The sequence below is a fragment of the Diospyros lotus genome, chromosome 8, assembly GCF_014633365.1.
Source record: "Diospyros lotus cultivar Yz01 chromosome 8, ASM1463336v1, whole genome shotgun sequence".
In the NCBI taxonomy this organism is placed as follows: domain Eukaryota; kingdom Viridiplantae; phylum Streptophyta; class Magnoliopsida; order Ericales; family Ebenaceae; genus Diospyros; species Diospyros lotus.
Window position 1 is genome coordinate 36,673,348 of NC_068345.1, and position 23,269 is coordinate 36,696,616.

The 23,269-nt window shown below is 39.3% G+C and overlaps 1 protein-coding gene across 1 annotated transcript; it reads left to right on the forward strand.

Annotated features, from left to right (window-relative positions):
* The first annotated feature begins 297 nt into the window (after window positions 1-297).
* On the forward strand, window positions 298-14,568 carry LOC127807474 (berberine bridge enzyme-like 8). The gene is made up of 2 exons (XM_052345345.1): window positions 298-975; window positions 13,341-14,568. Exons 1-2 carry the CDS (start codon window positions 402-404, stop codon window positions 14,378-14,380), a joined length of 1,614 nt encoding a protein of 537 aa, XP_052201305.1. The 5' UTR covers window positions 298-401; the 3' UTR covers window positions 14,381-14,568.
* Window positions 14,569-23,269: the final 8,701 nt, after the last annotated feature.

The window sequence follows — 23,269 nt, forward strand, 5'->3', positions numbered from 1 at the left end:
TGCAAAAGAAACAAACTTGAACTAAACTGAAAAAAGACATGAATGACGTGTGCATGACGTAGAAACAACAATGCGTGCGTGCGTATACATTCTATAAAGTAGACCACTAATTAGCAGGGAAAAAAGTGGATCATCATTTGCAGGCGGGATTAACGTTAACGACTGATTTGAATATTAATAATGAGGAATAATACCTATGCCAATTAACCATGAAGAACGCTCGATGTCAAAAACCCAAGATGGTTACGCTTTTGCCTTATTAATTTGGCTTTTGAATGGTCAAACATTTGTGGCTAGAACTAGAAGCCCTCCATTATCCACTTCTCTAAACCAAACACGTCCTTACAAATACCAAACCCAAACCTCCAACACATCACAGATTCAAAAGCAAGAACCCCGAAATGACAACTTCAACTCTTGTATTATTATTAGTTTCAACGTTCCTGGCTGCATTTCTTCATCCTTCTTCTTCATCGGCAGTTTCTGATTCTAACCTTCAGGCATTCATTCAGTGCCTCGACAGCCATTCCGACCCTTCTTTTCCGGCCTCGCCAGCCGTCTACACTCCCAACAACTCTTCCTATTCTTCTGTTCTTCAGGCTTACATTCGAAACCTCAGGTTCAACGAATCTTTCACCCCCAAACCAGTGCTCATTCTCACTGCATTGCACGAGTCCCACATCCAGGCCTCCATTATTTGCGGCAAAGCTCATGGCCTCCAGATGAAGATCCGAAGTGGCGGCCATGATTACGAAGGAATCTCGTATTGGTCTGAGGTTTCCTTCTTTATTCTCGACCTGTTTAACTTTAGATCCATCAATGTCAGTTTGGAAGACGAGACCGCTTGGGTTCAAGTTGGCGCAACTCTTGGCGAAGTCTACTACCGAATCGCCGAGAAAAGCAAAACCCATGGCTTCCCCGCCGGAGTTTGCCCGACTGTTGGCGTTGGCGGCCACATTAGCGGCGGTGGATATGGTAATCATGTTGTCAAAGATTAGAACCTTGTGAGTTAATTAGGTTTATTTTTATATCTATTTAGGGGTTGTTAATTAGGTTTATTTTGATACATTGCGTCAGGAAGTGTATCAAAATTAACAGTAAACTGTGCTAATTCCTTAAAAGCCTGCAATTTAGTTGAACAGTTAACTGTGCTAATTCATCGCATCAGGTTTGTTAATTAACAGTAAACTTGCTAATTCCTTAAAAGCCTGCAAGTTTTACAGTAAACTAAATTTAGTTGAAAATTTTCAAACTGTGAAAATTTACTGTTACTGTGAAAATAGTTAATTTTTTCAGCCAATTTAGTTGAAAATTTAATATGACTAAAATAATATAAATTTAGTCAAAAATTTTCCATAGTCTCCCAACCCCTCTCCATGTTTTCTTACTTGCATTTAGCTTGATATCTGAATGCATGAAATATGCTAATCTTATTTTCTCTCATGTGTTAATTCCTTAAAAGCCTGAATTTAGTTATTTATTTTTTATTCTTAATAGCAGAGTGAACTGATCATGTGACTTATATATCTTCAACAGCTAAGTTATAGATTTTCCTATTGAGTTGAGACTTGCATTTGTGGGAGGCCTGTTTATTCTCTGCTCTTCGGTAGATGGCTTCAGTGAACACAGTACCTTCACCTGCTGGATTAAGAGAGCCTAGTAGAGGTACTACCAATGCTGATACACTTCCTGATGCCATGAATGGCATGAAAATCAGGGATAATTGGTTGGGTTTGGGAGAATGCAATTCTCCCATGGATTCGGGATGTTTTCAAAGCCCCTAAACCTTGGGGTTCGAGTGTTATGATGGGTAGCTGCATTTGTCGCGGTCGTTGGTGAGAGCTTTGCGATGATAGGCGGCTGCAAGGAACCCAGGCATCGACGAGTGCAATGATGGGCTTTGAAGTAGTCATTGCCGTTGTTCGTCGTCATCATGGTTGTTTGTAATGTCCTTGTATTTTGGAGAAATAGTAATTAATTAATCTCAGTATTTAATTGTTGACGATTTTATATGACTTGAGGATCTTTATAGAGATGTTAAATTTATTTGTAGATTTGAGGAATTTAATAAGAAATATTAATTTTATTATGTTTTATGAGTGAAGGGGAATTAGAGAAGTTTTAGAAAACTTTGAGGTGTAAGTGGAATAAAGGAAACTAGAGACAATATTACCTTAAGAATAAAATTTGCATGTTATTAATTGAAGGTGCATGTAGGCGGGTGGCGCGTGCGATGGGGGTAGCTGGTTCGTCACGGGATCAAACCTGCAGCCATGCAAGGAAAATAAACCCAGCCAGGCGCTAAAATAACGTTGTTTTAGGGCGCCACGTGGGGTCACATGGCCCTGGCCACGCCAGCCACCCGTCTTCTTCCTTTTGCAGGCCCTGATGCAGCCTTGGCCCCCAAGGTTCATCCCCAACCTTCGAATAACCTTTACCCCCCTATAAATAGCTGATTAGCAGCCATTACTCGTGGTGAAAAACAGGAAATCATATCGAGACTCTGCCAAATTGTGTCCAAAAATAATTAAGTAAAAAATATTTTATAAATAATTTAATTTATCATTCGCGTGATTGATCGTACTAATTTAGTGATAATCTTAATTAGAACGCGGCGTCGACAACTCTAGAAATTGAGCAAATATCATCAAAATGTGATAAATTCAAAATCGGTAAGGGTTCAATATGTTTTGCGTGTAAATTATTTTGGCATGACTTGCATATGATGTTGAGAGTGTGTCTAGGCATGAGGTTATTGATTTGGTACTAACGAAGCTCACGTTAAGGCTGGGGAAAATCTATGGATTTAGGATTGGCGGAGCTTACATTAGGACCCAAGGAAAATCATCTAAGGCCACCAATAGTCCAAGAGGGATGAGGTGGGCAGAGCTTGCATGCATGATTCACTTCATATTTTTCTATGTTTGTCATGAGTTTTAATTTATTGCATCACATATTGTCTTTATTGAGTCTCATGACTCATCCCCCATTTTTCCGTACTAACCATACAGATGGCTCGGGGTTCGGTAAGAGGAAAGCGGATTGAGCAGATGAACTGTCAATTGATGGGAGTTGTTGACTATAATAGAATTGGGATTGAGTTTATGTGTTGTTCATGTATTTACCTGATCTTGTACAAATCTTATGAGAAACAGTTAAGGTTCCCATTAGTAGAAATTTTGTATGTTTGTTGGGAATTATTTATATTTGCAGAAAATTAGGTTTTATTCAAAGGCCTGGTTGAGTATGAGACTCAAGTGTGTATCCGCTGCCTGCGTATTTTTAAACCCAGGTTCTCAATAGATGAAGGCGGTGAAGCCAAAACCTCACCCAAGACGGCCATATTATTATTATTATTATTATTATTATTATTATTATTATTATTATTATTATTATTATTATTATTATGTCATACCTATTATTGGCGGGGCATATCCGACCTTCGAAATAGGCCATAGTAGTAACCATGGGTTACGGTCGCACCCGGGAGTGGGGTTAAGGCGCCATAATAGTGGTATCAAAGCAAGGTTGCAACCGATGAAATGAGTTGTTGTGTCAGGGGATTTGAGGATTTTGAGAAAATGGGTGATGAAATTGAAAATGCACACTTGGGACGGGATTGGTCGTAACTAGGAATGAAATGCTTTCCTAGTATATGCATGTTTTGTGATATAGGCTTGCTTAGGAAAATGTATTTTCTAGAATAGCAAGTAGTGGGATGTGTGTGTTCTCGAATTTTTTGGCCTTTGTGGGAAGGGGGAAGGTGATTTATTTTAGTTATTTGGCCTAACCCTTGACTTGTGTGTAGAGAATAGAACACCCATATGGACTCTGGAGGATCTAGTTTGGGGATGCCAAATCCCCAACTTGTGCTCCTAATCGTAGATCTTATGTGGTACTAGAGGGAACATGAGTTGCATTCTCTAATGGGTGGTGGACAACATGAAGACGAAGGAATCATAAGTTTTCTTTGTTAGGTAAATCGAGTGTTCCGAACCACTATACATGCATATTTGTGGGGGTTGTGAGATAAACAAGTCTTGTTCGCAAGAAAATACATGAATGACGTTTGGAAGTAGCATACCAAAGGTTTAATGTGGGATATAACTCTTTGATTCAACTTGGTAATTTCATACGTGCGATTCAACAGCATGCAAGGGAATGGGAGCCATGTGTACCACTCAATTATCCAACGGGGGATTGGGGTATTTCCCGTAGCATTACCATCTGAGGCCATGATATGGGGCCAAGACGACATAGAAGTCAAGCCTCTGACACCTCACTCGAGTGTTAAGGGCAACGAAAACCTTATGTATCTAACTGACGAGGCCACATCTAGGGTTGTGGGAGACGAAGCAATCGCTTCCTAGTTAAGTGGTGCAAGAATAGTCTTGGGATGATAAATGGAAGGGGTACCATTAGCTTAGTGTAATGTACTAGTGTGATACACTAGTTTAGCATGTACTGATGTAACATATGAGAAGTTAGTCTAGTTAATGGTGTGTCGATAAATTTTAAAATAATGAGGTTGTATGAAATAGATTGTAATTTCTTTTGGGATTAATGGACCCTTGTCAGTATATTTTGATGGTATGTGCTTAACACAGGAAAGTTCTGGTGTGCAGATGGCACCAGTCACAAGACAAATGACCCGTATGTTAGATAGTATTCAATCAGGAGGTACTACCCGAAGGTCCTTGGCAAAGGCGCCAGAACACTCTGAGAAGGTTTAGAGTTATCGAATGAAGATGGAGCCACATAGGGATCGATAGATGAATACTAAAGCTGTAAGCACCCCCGCCCGGATATCCCAACTGCCCGGTCTATCCGAATGAAAGCGCTTACGTAAGGGAAAGAGAAATAGACATAAGACAAAAATACCCTAGCATGCATACATACGAAAAATACAACAGTGGAAGTAAAACAATATACATGCACGCCCATAAGTACCCCGCTGGAACAGCAGTCAAGGAGTATATAAAAATATACAAACACTTGTGCCAACAAATAAAAGATACCAGGAACAACCGGGCACAGTAAAAAATGAGAGTCAGAACTCCTAACAAAACATCAGAGAAGACAGGGGCAGCTAATTATACACCCTACCAACACGGCTGGCTGCTAGATGGCGCGGTCCTCGCCCTCGACTTTTGCTTTACCCTTACCTGGAATGATGGAAAGCAAGGTGAGTCGCAAGACTCAACAAGTTTATATGAAAAGGAAAGCTGTAAACGAAATGGAAAAGGAGATCACCCCAAGTATAAACCCACATGTACACACAAGCCATGTGACGCAACAACGCAACAGTGCACCATAATAAAACACATAATGGTCCTTGGGGCCCACATAAAAACACCTGGCACCCAAGTCCCAAACCAACCTGCCACTGCCCTGAAAGGCAACATAGATCCCCAACAAACCTGTGCGCACTACCCTGGGGCGATACTCCCATCACCCGTATCCCTGTCAGTACTCCCGACAGCCGATTCATAGGCTCCATCGGAACGGTACTCCCGTCCGAGAACAAATAACTACCAGTAATCATGCAATGCATATAAAATGCAAGGCGTAATGAGCATCAACGTGATACAAGGCGCCCATACATCCAGGCATCAGGCCATGCTCCGCCCATATAGTAAACCACACGCGATGCATATGCCCGTGCTGGATGCAACTTGACCAAACTAGGATGTCCATGACCAAGCATAACCAAATCATGATAATCCCAACATGCAGCCCGTACCCATGTGCATACCAAACCATGCAATAAGAATAAAACATAATCAGGCATGCTATAATCACATAACGGCAGAGCTAGTCAGCAGTGCCTGACATCGGTCAGCGGTTCGTGACTAGGAGAGGCCATCTAACGGCCTAAGATAGATCGTACGACAGTCGCACCGTCACTGAACAGCTAATCCTTGCCCCCACTGCACAACCGCTCTAGCCAATAAACAACAAAAAATTCAATAATAATACCTGACAGCTAAGAACCTAGCCCCAGGTGAGTACGGCATCATTCCCATAGGCTTGGGGGTGGCACAAACCCCTGTAGGCAACCAACGAATAAAACCCTCGAGACCAATTTAAAAAATTAAATTTTAAAACAAACCGTTTTAAATTCCATAATTTATTAACAGCCGAAATCAACGAAGGGAGGTCAAATAAGTTGATAACGAAAGAATCGACAATGAGGGTATAAAGGACTTGCCTTTCCGGATATAGCCTTAGGCTCGATTTGACCAAACGCGGTCAAAGCTATACAAACTGCAATAATCCAATTATTTGCCAAAATTAATAAAATTGGACCCTAAACAAAATTTCAACCACAGAGAATATTAATTACTAGCTTAGTTACATACTTGAAAAATTAAATCGAAATTAAACGGGATTTTATCAGAATTTTTGGCTCCAAATTTCTAAAATTTCCCCTCGTTCACGCTGGTTCTTTCTATAATTTTTTTGGCTGCTGGTTGCTGTAAAAACATGCCCGAAATTGGGCTTAAAATGCGGCTGAAAAATGAAAGGAGGAGGAGGCGCCACGTGGCAGAGCGCGGCCAGCCGCTGGGGGAGGCCACCGCCTCACCGAAACGACGTCGTTTCGGACGTCTTTGGCTGATTAAAATCAGCCAAAAATCGGCCCTCGCGCGCGCACCTGTGGCCACTCGAACCCACGATCGCCTCCTCGCCCGTCTCGCGCGCGAACCGCCCGCGCCACATTCCTCATTCAACCTATATATGTTTTAACTTATATTTATGGTGACTTTTTCCCTCTTCCGCGATTCACGCCAGCACCCCTAACTTTCTATTAAATACACTAACACCAACTTAATTAATTACATTAACACCCGAAATTTTTGAAAATCCCACAATTGAATTTATTTTAATTTTTCTCTAATTCCAAAAATTCCTAAATAACAAAATTAATTATCTTAATTTCTTATTTCCTTAAAATCACATAATTTAATTTTATTTAATCATAGAAAATTATTTTAATATTTCTTTTAAATCCAATTATCCCAAAATTAAATTAAATTGCTATTTACGGGGTGTTACAAAAGCAACTAGTAGGTTAAAGGAATTTATGGATTTGGGACCTTCGACGTTCAAAGGGCAACTAGAAGTTGACCCAAGCGTGGCAGAGTATTGGATGGAAGACATCCAACAGCTATTGGAGTACATGGATTTTCCTCGGGATTAGTGGGTGAGATGTGTTACCTTCGTACTGATAAAGCAGGCTATGCTGTGGTGACGGTCGATGGTTGAAATGTTGCGAGAGCGAAATGCTCAGTTGATAGCGGCTAGGGAGCAGGTATGTCCAGTTGACTGGGAACAGTTCATAGAAGCCTTTAATGAAAAGTATTACCCACATGACTGGCAATTCCAAAAGAAATGAGAATTTATGGAATTGAGGCAACCATCCCATCTGATCATGTCCTAATATAAGGATGAGTTCATAAAGTTACTGAAGTATATCTCGATGTACATGTTAACCGAGATAGACAAGATATAATGATTTATTCAAGGTTTGAGGCTTGAGGTACGTCGAGGAATGAATTATCTAGAGACGAATACTTTTTGGGAAGCAATCATGAAAACGGTAAACATTGAGATGAAATTGATGAATTATGGAGAAATCACCAGTGGGAAATAAGAGGTAGATGACAGGCAGAAGAGAGCAATGTTGAAGCAGGGATTCAGATTCACCCGTCTAGGAACAAGCAAATTCAAGAAAGAGTTGAAGCCATGTCCGCACTGCCATAAATCTCATAGATAGAATTTCCTTTGTAAGGCTGCTAGAACGATGAAGGGATGCCATCGTTGAGGTGAGGTTGGGCATTTTATTTGAGATTATCCAAAGTGGTAGGAGCCATCTACTGTCAAGTCACCCCTACTAGCTGTTGGAACCCAGAGGAAGCCGGTGGTATGTTTTAATTGTAATATATTAGAGCTTATAACTTCTTGATGCCCACAGAGTGGAGGGATTGGACTCACGAGGCCAGCAGGAAGAGATATACTAGCAGCAACTTGAAGGGTGTTTAATTTTTTTAAGATGGACGCGATGGCAGATCCTCGAGTAATTGAAGGTACGTTCCTTGCTCAAGATACATATATGCAAGCATTGATAGATTCAAGAGCTACATATTCATTCATATCTTATGTCGTGGTGGAATGTACAAAACTAAACACCAAGGAGTCATACGTGCCCATGGATGTATAGACCCCAATGGAAACTTGGTCCCATTTGCACCGGGTGGTGCCAGAATGTCCAATTATGATAGGAGGAACTATATTTCTAGTAGATTTGAACTTATTGGAAATTCAAGATTTTGACGACATACTGCGTATGGATTTCTTGTCACAGTATCAAGCTCAGTTGGATTGGGGAAAGTTAGTAGCCAAGTTGATAAGGCCTGATGGACAGGTTGTGAAATTTGTCGGCAATTAAGAAGAACAATCTTTACAAATTATATCTGCATTGGGGGCTAAGAAATGTTTTAGTAAGGGAGCTTTAGGCTATGCGGTGCAAGTGGTGGCCAGTGAAAAATCACAGGAAAAGGTAGAAACTATAGAGGTTGTGAAGGAATACCCAGATGTGTTCCTGAAAGATTTTTTGGGTTTGCCTCCCAATAAGGAAATCAAATTTACTATTGATTTGCTTCCCGAAGCCCAGCTAAAACCAATATCTATTGCCTCGTATAGAATGGCCCCAGCTGAGCTGCGAGAGCTTAAAGTGCAACTACAGGATTTATTTGATAAGGGTTTCATTTTCCCCAGTACATCACCCTAGGGCGCACTTGTATTATTTGTGCGTAAAAGGAAGGGAGTTAGAGAATGTGCATAGATTATCATGCCATAAATAAGGTTACTATTAAGAACAAGTATCATTTACGAAGAAGAATAGATGACTTGTTTGATCAGTTGCAAGAGGCCCACGTATTCTCTAAAATTGACTTGCAGTCAAGGTATTATCAATTGAGGATAAAAGAATAAGATATTTCCAAAACCACATTTCGATCACGATATGGTCATTACGAATATTTAGTATTGTCCTTTGGTTTGACTAATGCACCTGCGACATTTATGGATTTAATGAATCGTATATTCCGGCCATGTTTGGATAAATTTATCATTGTGTTCATTGATGATATATTGGTATACTCACCAAACGATGAGGCTTACCGAGAACACTTGAGAATTACTTTATCCACATTGAGAGACCACAAGCTATACGCAAAGTTTAGTAAGTGTGATTTTTAGTTGAAGGAAGTTGTTTTTTTGGGACATGTAATTTTAGGACAAGGAATATTAGTAGATCCCACAAAGGTGAGGGGCAGTGAAGGAATGGTTGCAACCCACTATTATCAATGAGGTAAGGAGTTTTCTTGGATTGACAGGATATTATCACAAGTTCATTGAGAATTTTTTTAGCATTGTTGCTCCTTTGACTCAACTGACTAAGAAAAGAGTTATGTTTATTTGGGATGAACATTGTAAAAAGAGTTTTCAGGAGCTTAAGCATCGATTGATCAACAACACCAACATTAACTATACCCAGAGACTCTGAAGGGTATGAGGAATATACGGATGCCTCAAAAGCAGAATTGGGGTACGTGTTGATGCAACACGAAAAGATAATTGCATATGGATCTCGACAATTACGTCCTCATGAGAAGAATTACCCAGTCATGACTTAGAGTTGGCAGTTGTCGTACATGCCTTGAAATTGTGGCATAATTACTTGTACAGAGAAAGGTTTATTATACATGTGGATCATCAAAGTTTAAAGTATATCTTCACCCAGCAAGATCTGAACCTTTGACAACGTCAATGGATGGAGTTTCTAAAAAATTATGACTGTACCATTCAATATCATCCAGGGCGAGCGAATGAGATTGCAGATGCACTGATTCGAAAAAGCTATCTATCAGGAGCTTGTTTGTTCGCCCATCGATCTATAAACTTTGACTAAAGATCTTGCAAAATTAGTTCTTAAAGTAAAGCCATGTGGTGAGACGACGATTGTGGCACAGACGCAACTATAAGTTGATATGTGGGATAAAATTAAGCTATAGCCCAACATAATACTTTGGAGCAATGGGTGGATGAGAATGGTCGACTCAAACAACCAAAATTTGATTATTGTAACAGGATACTCTAACTGAACGAACGAGTGTATGTTCCGGCCCTTTGTAAGCTACAACAGGAAATTCCGAATGAAACACATCGAACACTACATGTAATACACCTTGGAACCACCAAGATGTATTGTGACCTTCAGGAAGTATATTGGTGGTCGAGAATAAAAAGGCATGTGGCCGAATTCATAAAAAAATATGACACATGCCAGCGAATAAAGGCAATACACCAAAAGCCATCAGGGAACTTACAACTTTTGAAAATTCCTGAATGGAAATGGGAGCACGTGACAACCAATTTTATCACGGTGTTGCCTCAGACCCTAAGGAAAGCTGACGTTGTTTGGGTGATTGTAGATCAATTAACAAAGTCAGTGCATTTCTTACTAATGAAAAGTACTATATGGGCTGAACAACTTACCCGAATATATATTCAAGAAATTGCTTGTCTGCACGGAGTTCCGATAAGTATTGTATTGGACAGGGATAGTCGGTTTGTGTCCAAATTTTTGAAAGCTATGCAAGAAGAAATAGGAGCTCAACTAAACTTTAATACAACCTATCATCCCCAATTGGATGGGCACACAGAACGGGTTAATCAAATCCTGCAAGATATGCTCAGGGCATGTGTACGGGATTTTGGAGGCAGATGGGATGAATATTTAAGCTTAGCGGAATTTGCCTATAATAATAGTTATCAAGCGAGTATAGGAATGGCGCTATACGAGGCGTTGTATGGGTGACAGTATCAATCGTCAGTATGTTGGCTTGAGGTAGGAAAGAAACAACTTACTCGAATGAATCTAGTGAAAAAAGCAATGCAATTGATAGAAATGGTTCGCAAAAATATGAGAGCAGCCCCCAAGATCGGAAAAAGAAGTATGCGGACCATCGAACTTAACCTTTGGAGTTTGTTGTAAGAGATTTAGTGTACCTTTGAGAGACCTCAATACATCCAGTATTTAGACATCAACGAAAAGGGAAATTGGGACCTTGATATTTAGGGCCATATTGAATCAATGATCGAGTTGGATAACTTGCCTACCGTCAGGAATTACTAGAAGTATTAGCTGGACTGCATGTTGTATTCCATGTGTCCCAGTTGCGGAAACACGTATATAATCTAGACATTGAGATACACATTGAAGACGTTAAACTCCAACCTGACATGACATTTATGGCACAACCTGTACGAGTGCTAGAGAGCTAAGATTGTTAGTTAAGACAGAATTCTCCCTATTGTAAAAGTGTAGTGGAGTCAGCACTCGGAACGAGAAACGACCTGAAAATGAAAGAAGAAATGCATAAGAAATATCCTTATATATTTGAAAATCGCAGTTAACCCTAGAGATCTATGTGTGATATAGTGAAGTGTGTAAAATTTCGAGGACAAAATTTTATAAGAAGGGGAGACTGTAACATCCCTATATTTTGAAGGAATAGTAATCAATCTCAGTATTTAATTGTTGACGATTTTGTATGACTAAGGACCTTTGTGGAGATGTTAAATTAATTTATGAATTTGAGAAATTTAATAAGAAATATTAAGTTTATTATGTTTTATCAGTGAAGGGAATTGGAAGAGTTTTTGAGAACTCTATCTGGGGTGTAAGTGGAATAAAGGAAACTGGAGGCAATATTACCTTAAGAATAAAATTTGCATGTTATTAATTGGAGGTGCATGTAAGTGAGTTGGCGTGAGTGAGGGGGGCAACTGGTTGGTCGTGGGATCAAACCCGCGACTGTGCAAAGAAAATGGTTGGGTTTTTTAAACTTAGCCAAGTGCCAAAACGACACTGTTTCAAGGCGCTAGATGGCCCCCATGCGCGGATGCCCATAGCCATGCCACGTAGGGCCGCGTGGCCTTGGCCATGCCAGCCACCTGCCTCATTCCTTTTAGTGCCATGTGGTAGCCCCTGATACAGCCTTGGCCCCCAAGGTTCATCCCCAACCTTCGAACAACCTTTCCCCCCTATAAACATATCGAGACTCTACCAAATTGTGTACAAAAATAATTAGGTAAGCGAGAAGTATTTTATAAATAATTTAATTTATTATTTGTGTGATTGATCGTACTAATTTAGTGATAATCTTAATTAGAACGCGACGTCGACAACTTTAGCAGTTGAGCATATATCAACAAAATGCAGTAAATGCAAAATCGGTAAGGGTTCAATATGTTTTGGGTATAAATTATTTTGGCATGACTTGCATATGATGCTAAGAGAATGTCTAGGCATGAGGTTATTGATTTGGGACTAACGAAGCTCGCGTTAGGACCTGGAAAAAATCTATGGATTTAGGACTAGCAGAGCTTGCATTATGGCCCGAGAAAAATCATCTAGGGCTACCAAGAGTCTAGGAGGGATGAGGTGGACAGAGCTTGCATGCATGATTCACTTCGTATTTTTCTATGTTTGTCATGAGTTTTAATTTATTGCATCACATATTGTTTTTACTGAGTCCCAAGACTCACCCTCATTTTCCTACCACTAACCGTACAGATGACTCGAGGTCAGGTAAGGGGAAAGCGGCGTTAGGAGATGAATCATCAGTTGATGGGAGTTGCGGACTATAATAGAATTGGGGTTGAGTTTATGTGTTGTTTATGTAATTTACCTAGTTTTGTACAAGACTTATGAGAAACAGTTAAGGTTCCGTTAGTAGAAATTTTGTATGTTTGTTGGGAATTATTTATATTCATAAGAAATTAGGTTTCATGGGTTGGTCGAGAATGAGACTCATGTGTGTATTCGTTGCCTACGTACTTTTAAACTCGGGTTCTCGACAGGACCAAGGTCGCGAAGTCTAAACCCTACCCAGAATATTCATATTATTATTATTTTTATTAATTATTAGGTCATACCTGTTATTGACGGGGCATAGCTAACCTTTGAAATAAGTCGTAGTCGTAATCATAGGTTACAATGGCACCTAGAAGTAGGGCCAAGGCGTCACATCAATCTCCTCCCCTCCTTTCTTGATGACTGGCAGTCTTTCTGGCCGTTGTTGAGGAAGTAAACTGGCAACAATGACAATTAGAGAAGGGCAAAAATAAATTTTTCTAAAAGTTATTTTAGTCCTCAAATTTTAGTATACAGACAATGTGAAAAGCAAAACACTTGCTTGGGTATAGAATTTCCCTTTTACCTTTCCTTTTCATTTCATTTGGTTTTGATTCTGACATGTTTATTTTCACAGGTAACATGATGAGGAAATACGGTCTCACGGTTGATAACGTTGTCGACGCACAAATAATCGACGTCAATGGCAGGCTTCTGGACCAAGAGGCCATGGGTGAGGACTTGTTCTGGGCCATCACCGGCGGCGGAGGATCCAGCTACGGAGTCGTTCTCGCCTACAAAATCAAACTGGTGGCTGTCCCCGAAACAGTGACTGTCTTCCGAGTCGAACGAACCCTAGACCAAAACGCCACCGACCTCGTTTACTGCTGGACGGAAGTGGCCGACAAGTTGGACCAAGATCTCTTCATCAGACTGATAATAGACGTCGTCAACAGCAGCACGACCGGCGAAAAGACGATCCGAGGGTCGTTCTTCACCTTGTTCCTGGGAGATTCCGAGAGGCTCCTCTCCGTAATGAACCAGAGCTTCCCCGAACTGGGTTTGAAAAAATCAGATTGCACCGAAATGAGCTGGGTTGAATCGGTTCTCTACTATACCAGCTTCCCCACCGGAACGCCGGTGAACGTTCTACTGAGCAGAACTCCCCAAGTTCTGACCCATCTGAAGAGGAAATCGGACTACTTGACCAAACCAATTCCAAAAGAAGGTCTGGAATTCATATGGAAGAAGATGATCGAGCTGGAACGACCGGTGCTGACGTTCAACCCCTACGGCGGGAAGATGGCGGAGATCTCGGCGTCGGCGAAGCCGTTTCCCCACCGAGCCGGAAACATCTGCAAAATCCAGTACGCCGCGAACTGGGACGAAGATGGCAAAGAGGAGGCAAACTACTACGTGAATCTGACGAGGAAGCTACACGAATATATGACTCCATTTGTGTCCAAGTTTCCGAGACAAGCTTTCTGGAATTACAGAGATCTTGACTTGGGGATCAACCACAACGGCCGGAAAAGCTTCGCCGAAGCGGCTGGTTATGGGATTAAGTATTTCATGGGGAATTACATGAGGTTGGTGCAGATAAAGACGAATGTGGATCCTGATAATTTCTTCAGAAACGAGCAGAGTATTCCAGTCGCTCCACATGCAAGGAAATAATTAAGATGAAGGCTTTATAGCATTATTATAGAACAAGCTTCTTCGATTTGTGTACCACACCTATATATATATATTGTTTCCTCTCGATCGATACTGTACGAAGATAGAAAATATATTGTATTTTTAGTTTACAGGGATTGTAAAATTAGTAAAGAATAAATGGAAGAAAATAAAAGCATTGTTCTACTTTTACTCGTGTTATGATGAAAATGGCGTTCTTATACGTAATTCCTACTTGTGTTATCCATCCATTTAATAATAATTTTTTTACTTGTAACGTTATGCATAAAAGAAACTTACTTGTAATGTTATGTATACAAGAAAATTTATGAAAATTAAACCTATATACTATAATTGCTTCTCTAAGATCAGTGTTTTGATATATAATCTAAGGGTGTGTTTGATTGTAAAGGTGAAATTTGAGTGGAAATAAAATAAATTCCAGGGAATTGAATTGTCTAGAATTAAGTTTAAGGGAAAATGTCAATTAAAGGTATTTGATTGACTTAATTTTCTATCTAGAAATTGTTATACTTTTCTAATTTTTTGTGTTTAATTGTCATTATTTTCCTTAGAAAATGGACATTTTCCATGGAAAGAATACCTTTTTTATCTTGAAATTTGTTCATTTTTATAGTATTAAATTTTAGATTAATACAATATATATTAATAAATTATACATAATTATTTATCAAATTTTTATATTAATATATATATATCAAGAATAAAAATAGTTTTGAAGAATAAATACATATATATATATTTCTTTGTTCAAAACTGTGCATAATGGAAAAGAAATATGTATAAGGTACATAATGAAAAAAAACAACTAGAACCAAAAATTAATAGATTGAAAAAAAAGACAAAGACAATTAAGTTATCCTTAAAACATCACTTGGTTGGAAATAGATGAACAAATAATAACCAATCACAAGTCTGATTGCAATTCTTATTCCAAACCCAAACCAAATCTGTAAAAAATACATCAATACAAAAAATATGCAATCATCAATATATCTACCACTTCTACCAAATCTACAATCGAAAAAAATTATGAAGATGACTGCATGTACATGATTCAGACGCCAACTAGCAACTACTACTACTCTCTCACTTAAACCCAATCCAACTAAAAACTCACTTTAGCTAAGAAATGGAAGGAAGAAATTCAGCCCAATATATATATGAGCAAAAAGCATAAATAGAGTACAATTCTAGCTTGATCCAATTTCATGCCAAGGGGAGTAATAGGTAAGCGTCATCAGTCATCCAATCCAATCCAATCGGCTGTCACTGCACCTTTTTGATCAAATTAATTCAACGGTGCCCTTCAAGTTGATTCTCAATCCACAGGAGCCAAATAGTAACTAAAGAAATTTAAACTGCAGATTGCAACATAAGCTTATGAACATTGCATGTCCAATTAGTAAACCCTATAATGTTCGTAACTAAATTTAGCAAAATTTAGTGTGGAGATGCTATATGAATAAAAATCTGCTAAGTCAAATAAACTACAACTTATAAGTAGCAAAATTCCTTAAAGTTGAGACAAACCTGAGTTCCAAATCTGCTATACCATCATCATCAAAAAATATGTCCCCACAACTACCATCATCAGGTAGCCAACAGCAAAAACAAATAAATAGAACTACTAATTGAGATCAGTCATCAAAAGCAAGGTTACTCATTGAGATCAGTCAACAAAAACAACTTCCACGGAGGAAGTGGGCTACTACTACCATCATCAGGTAGCCAACAGCTCCTGAAATTAAACACATATATATTTGAGGAAACGAAATGCAAGAGAGATCCAAGTAATTAATAAGAAGCACAAATAATAGAACTACTAAATCAGAACACTGGACAGATAATTTATATTTGACATAAAGGGGCAATGAAAACATAGAGCATGCAAGATCAAAAGTTTAAAATATACACACCCCGCCATACAGCATCAAAATTTTTATACAAACCACTGCCTATCCATTGAATTGATTTGCTTCTTAATTATTTGTTTATCAAGCTTAATTAGTGACATACAATTGGATTAATTGTCCATGGTTATCCATGATCATAATTTTTCAGCCAACCCCCCCACCCCTCCCCACACATATACACACACACACAAAATTTTTAAACAAAATATTATATGCATAATGTGAGGGAAAATTCTATACTGCCCGAATATCTCATACCGAGAGATTACCGAAGCCAATATTGCGCGATATTTTGATTGTCAAAATATCGCCATTCTCGAGAGCAATTCAGAGCAGGGTTTATCAAAAGGCACCCCTCTCATTCAAGCACAACCTCCTTCTTCCTCATCAACTGTCTTCTTGTTTCTTCTTCCTCCTTGCCGACGACCTCTCGCCAAAGAAGCGCCTCCTTCTTCCTTGTCGACTGCCTCCTTTTCTCCTTCCTCATCGCCAACGATCTGTTGACATAAATATTGAAAACAACTTCATAAACTATTGTTGCAGGATGGAGATTTCTGGAACAATCCCCACACTTGACACTCGAATTCATCAGCTAGGCTCAACCTTTGTTCGTCCTCCATTTTCAATAACAAGATTGGAGACCCCAGGTTGGTATTTTCAATTTTGCCTCACCTTGTTAAAGGGGTTGAAAGAAAAGGTGCTCCGCAGTGAAAGTTTCATATGGACCTCAAATATCTCATCTGAAGATTGCAAAAGAAATCCGATAAACATTGGCACTCGTGATTGTTACAACAATGTTAATGTCGCGAGACAAGGAAGAAATTTCATGGTAGGATGGAATTTTAGGAATGAAGAAGGTGTTTCTACGGCTACTCAAAATGCTGCAGCAGAATCTCCCAAAGATGAAGAAAAGATGGAAGATGATGGCAGCTCAGTCGCTGGAGATGCTGCTTGATGGATTGGATGCTTTTAGGCTCTGAGTCTGTTTTCATTTTGGTTGAAAAGTTGGTGCGAAATTTCAGTTTTTCTTAGCGCATCAGCCGAGTGTTGCTTTCCTCATTTTTGAGTGATCACATTAAATGTCTAGCTAGGAGCTAGCTCAGTTGGGCTCTTGCTGTAAAATGGGGAAGAAATCTACCCAAATTTCGCAAAGCAGCAGGGTGTATAAAGAAATATTTAGATCAAAATTTCTAAGGTGATGCAAGAATCGCTTTTGTTTATCCTTGCTTTCATTTACTGTCGAGAAAAATTGTCGATAATTTGTCATGTTTGTGTTTGCAACCACTTCATCCAATCTAAAGCCTCAAGACTCTGCTAAAAGGCAATTTTGAGGCAAGATTTTGAGCAAACATAGATGACATAAAATAATTAAGGTAGTGAGATGAATCGAACCAACTTGGTATACTGTCACAACGAGATAATCCATCCCAAACTGTGTAAATGAGTTAGTTACACTGAGATGAAATGGTTTTGCAAAAGTTACATTGAATATTTTCTCATTTCAGAGCGAATCCTTCAACTGTTGATAACAAAATAATACACGTGTTTTTCTTTATGATTGTTAGTATGTTAGGCTGGACCAACGCTCCAACACTTAAATCAATCAGAAACGTCGACGGCGGGGGGAGGCTCACGCCGAAGATGGAAGGGACGCACGGAGATGGAGGGGACGCACGTCGCGGAGGAGAGAGAGAGAGAAAGGGAGGGAGGGAGAGAACACTAGAAGAATAAGGTTAGAAATCGTTCAACTCTTTAATGGCAGATTTGTAATATTATTGAGGGGTAAAGGGTAAATTTGTCAGGCCAAATTGGCTTCGGTAAGCTTTCGGTATGACTTCTTCGGGCAGTGTAGAAGGGCTCGTATGTGAGACAGTTGTTTTCTGTAATAATAATTTTTTAGTACAAAAATTGCCACAAAGCAACCCTAAATTTTTTGTAATAATAAGTTGGACTCATGAACGTTTTTTGTAAATTATAAATTTTTAGTACAAAAATTGCCCATTAGATTTAGATGAAGGATAAACTGAAAACCAAATAGGGTTGGGCCAGAAAGCTTACTATGGACAAAGATGGCGATGAGGAAGAACGACAGTCTGCAAGTCAGAATCGAAGGTAGACTTCGGCGAAGATGGCGAACACGAAGATGGCTCGCTGAAACAGAGGCCAAGATCACTCGCTAAAACAGATAACAAGATCTCTTCCGGTGGACAAAAACTCCAGATCGATGGTTGAAGACTAAGATCGTTAACTGAAACAGAGAGAAAAACCAAGATCAGTGGACGAATACCAAGATCGCTTGCCGAATCTACAAAAATAAGAATCGAGGAGGACGAAAACCTTACCATGGAAGAAGATGAAGATGTGCCGGTGGTGTGAAACTTGAAATCAAAGATGGTCTTCTACGAAGATGGCGACAAAAACGAAGTCAAAGTTGGTCTTTTCTGGAGATAGCGACGAAGCCCAATTAAGTCGAAGATGGATAGCGGTGGATGGCGAGTCATAGGAAGTCGGAGATGGTCTTCTTCGGCCGTGGATGACGACTCACGGGAAGTCAGAGATGGCAGTGAAACCCAAGTAGGGGCTCAACTTCAGCGATGGATGGCGACAAAGAAGAAAGGAACGAAGCTAGCTCGAATGGGAGAGGAAACTCTAGAGAAATCGAGGTGGATGTGCTGTGCATGCGGTGATTCAATTCCCTGGAAATGGAAAACTAGCCCCCCCTAGGAAAATCATTTCTCGCAAAAGCGAGAAAAGAGCATTATGTGACCGAAAATGGGAACTTAATTTCCTTAGAAAATAAGTGCAATCAAATACTACAAAAATTAGAATTTAGGTAAAAAATTCTCATTTTCCATAGAAAATAAGTGCAATCAAATAGGCCCTAAGAGTGTGTTTGATTGCACACATTTACCATAGAAAATGTGTAATTATTACATATTTTCTATGGAAGCAATTAAACACTCTTAACGTTTTATAGAAAATATGTGTATGGTACAAGCATTTAAAGCTATTTTTTCATGAAATTCATTTTCCAAGAGGGTGGGGTGGTTTTTGTTTTCTAAGCAATGCAATCAAATACACCCTAAGTGTCAAAAGAGACAAATCCCGGAAAAAAATATTCTTTTTGTTCGTTCTTTTAAAAAGTATTAACAAATCCAAAGTGCATATATAGTTTGTTGCATTAAAACGTGCCGTTACGTACGTACCTGTTAAACAGTAGTAAACTTGTAATTTAATTAGTCTTAGCACACAGCTTTAATGCAATTAATTAAAACATGCCGGTTAATAACGTAATTAAAAACGTAAAGAGAAGCTAGGATTCCTACAACAACATCAAGCCTTCCATCATGAAGATTCCTCACTATCAGTTGCTGCTTCTGGTTTCAATAATGCTTCCGTTTCCATTTCTTCAGGCGGCATCAAAATCCACCCAAGAAAATTTTTCTGTCACCCCTTCTCCATAAAATTGGAAACCCTCCCTTTTGTAAGGGCCCACTGTCACCCCTTCTCCCCCGCCCTTCTCCCTCTCTTGCTTTTGCTCGCTACCTTGCCTCTCTCTCTCACTCTAGGCTTTGCCCTTACCCTCGTCGTCCGCAGCTCGTTCTCGCTCTCGCCTCTCGTTGCTCCGTCGCTCGTTGCCTCTCTCTCGCTCCATCTCCCTCGTCGGCTCGCCTCGCCCATGCTGGTGTCTCGCTCTCCGTCACTCACTGCCTCTCTCTTGCTTCGTTGCTTCATCGCAGCTTTGCACCTTCATCGGCTCTCCCTCCATCGCTCGCCCTCTCAGAATTGCCCTTGTGGCCAGTGGCTCGCTCTTGCCTCTTGCTCTGTCGCCTCAGGGGCCATTTTTACATTTTGTCTCAGGGTCCCAAAATTTCATGTACGGCACTATTGTTGATGTGGAGGGAAGAATCCTTGACAGAAAATCCATGGGTGAAATCTCTTGGGGGCTATAAGAGGAGGAGACGCCAGCTTGGAATTGTCCTTTAATGGAAGCTCAAGCTGGTTGTTGTGCCTAACCCGGTGACGGTTTTCCGGGTGGCCAGAACCATTGAAGAAGGCTCTACCGAGCTCGTTTTTTCAATGGCAGAACGTCGCGGCGAAGCTGCGGAAGGATCTCTTTATCAGGCTGGAAGTGAGAGTGGACGTTAATGGAAGCGGAGTGGCTAAGAAGACGGTGAAGGTTTCATTCGTCGCCATGTTTCTAGGTCAAGCTGGGAAGCTCGTTGAATTGATGAAAAAGAGGTTCCCTGGATTGGGATTAAAGAGAGCCGACTGCAAGGAAATGCCTTGGATTGAATCCACCCTCTTCTGGGATAATGTTCTAGAGGGGACCTCGACTAGGGTTTTGCTCGACAGGAAACATCACAAGAAGGATTTCTACAAGATGAAATCCAATTACGTTGTTGAACCCATCTCCATGTCTGGGTTGGAATCCATATGGAAGAAGATGATCGAGCTGGAGAAGATAAGGCTAATGCAGTGGAAGCCATATGGAGGAAGAATGAGCGAGATTTCGGTGTCTGAAACCCCATTTCCGCACAGAGATGCGTTGTTCAAGATCCAGTACCTGGTCTTCGCTGGAAGGAAGAATCCCTGAACGCCTCCAAGAAATACGTGAAGGTTGCAAGGAAGTTCCATGGTTTCATGGCTCCGTATGTTTCCAAGAATCCATGACGGGCATTCTTCCCCTACAGAGGAGCAGTCCAAGCTGCAATGCTACATACGATGAAGCAAAAGGCGGCTATGGATGGAAGTATTTCGAGAGTAATTTCGATAGCCTGGTGCTAGTGAAGACCAAGTATGATCGTACAACCTTCTTTAGGATCGAACAAAGCATTCCTCCTCTAAGATTGATGTAATAATAAGGGTTTCATTGCATGTAACGTGTTTCTATGATGGGTTTGGTTGATAAGTTCATGATTCTAATAATATATATGTGCTCTCTATCTATTAAGAGTAAGATAATGCTACCCACACAATCTCGGTGATAATTTTGCTGACAACCTCAAGTTATAGCAATATTTTGACATTAAAATATCGCGATAACTTGAACATTATTTTGAAACCAAAATAATTTGAATCTTCACCCAATTAGTCTTATCTCTCTTCAAATGACCCACATGATTCCCCCCTCTCGATCGGATATCTCTCTCTTCACTCTCTCTCTATGTCTCTCCACCACGTCTCCAAAACAAGATCTCATAGATAAATAAAAAATAGTTGTCTTTCTAATAAATGTGAAACACTCTGCATGACATCTGAAAAAATAACTTCTTAGATAGAGCTTGGTGGCTAAATTTTCACTAAGTAACTTTGATTCTCATAGACCAAATTATCAACTTCTTGTTTTCTTGTCCTGTCATTTGAAAAAATAAAAATACACTACTACAAAATAGAGTATAAAAAGTTAATAAGTTATATATATGTATATATATATATATATAGCTTGATTCAATTACCATTACCTGATTGAAGTTACAAATTGTGACGTCTTGTTGCTGCTTATATGAATTGCACTAATATATGGTATCACCTAATGTTGAAAAGAAAAAAGAAATTAACACACTATATAATATAATTAAAAAATAACACACAAGTTCATTGTACTTACCTTGAGCATTGAACCCAGAATTTGGTAAGCTTGCGGCATCAAAGGGTAAGGTGGTAGGCATTGAAAGTAAGGAACATGTTGCTGGAATCTTACAACTTCATTAATATGAAAGTTATAAGGGGTAAATGTTTGTGTATTATAAGGGGTAAATGCTTGTGTGTCAACTCCAATGGATAGCTAACATTTGGTTTAGTTGCGTGAGACTAAAAATACATAAAAATAATAAATTTCTCTACACTGGAGATCTTTCTAGTCTTGGGTGCACGCCCATGTCTTTGAACAGCTAGAGGACTATAAAACCCATTCTTTTCACAGAAATCTTACCAAGGTAACCAGTGGTATTAGTACTTGTCAAAAAACAACTCTTCAATATTGATTCATTTTTGTTTAATTTTGATTAAAACTCTTCCCATCATGTTTAACAATAATGCACAGTTCTCATTAGAAATGACAACCAATTCAGCAACATTATCTATTTTTTTTTTATAATTTATGATATCGTTGAGACTCGATGTTGCATTTCCAATCATCATAAGCAACTTTCATCCTTGTGTGAGACATTTTAAATCCTTCCACCCACATGCTAAGATATACTTTTATAAAACTTTCTCAATATTTAGTTTAGTAAGAACTGACAAAGTATGCTTGCATAAAATATCCCTCTAAATTCCAACAATCAACAAGCACATTTAACCTCACTTTTCCCCTCATCGCAATAAGCAATAAAATGAAACTTTTTATGTTTATCTCCAACCATTCACATCAAATGATCCATTTCTCTTATTAAGACATAAACTTCACAGTATAATTTCCCAGTCAACTCTTTTTGAAATTCATTAAACTTTGAATTAGTGTATGCACTTTGAAATTGCTTTTCTATTTCAAAATGTGTTACACAAGGAATCCATGAAGTAAAAGACTAGAAATCATAACGATTTTTCTTTTTTACCTTGCTTCTTAAAGCGTTATTGTACTTCTCTACAAATTGCTTCAATGTTGTCTTTGAGTTTCCATAACAATCAAAGAATGCATTCATAACTTTCACTATGTTGTGTGGTTGACATATTATCCCATAACATGTCCTTTACAAATGTAGGAATCCAACGATGTCTCTCTTTGTACAAACTACCTAACCACTCATGTTAATGAAGATCGAACTCATTAATGAACTGATCCCATTTTTCTTCAAATTTTACCTTTTCCAAAGATTCATAAACAACATTGTGCAACACATTTTTTATTTTTTCATACAATCTATAGCCCCTTAGCTTTTTTGGCACCTTTTTTATTATATGCCATAGATACCAATAATGCCGAGAATTAGGAAACACAACCTCGATT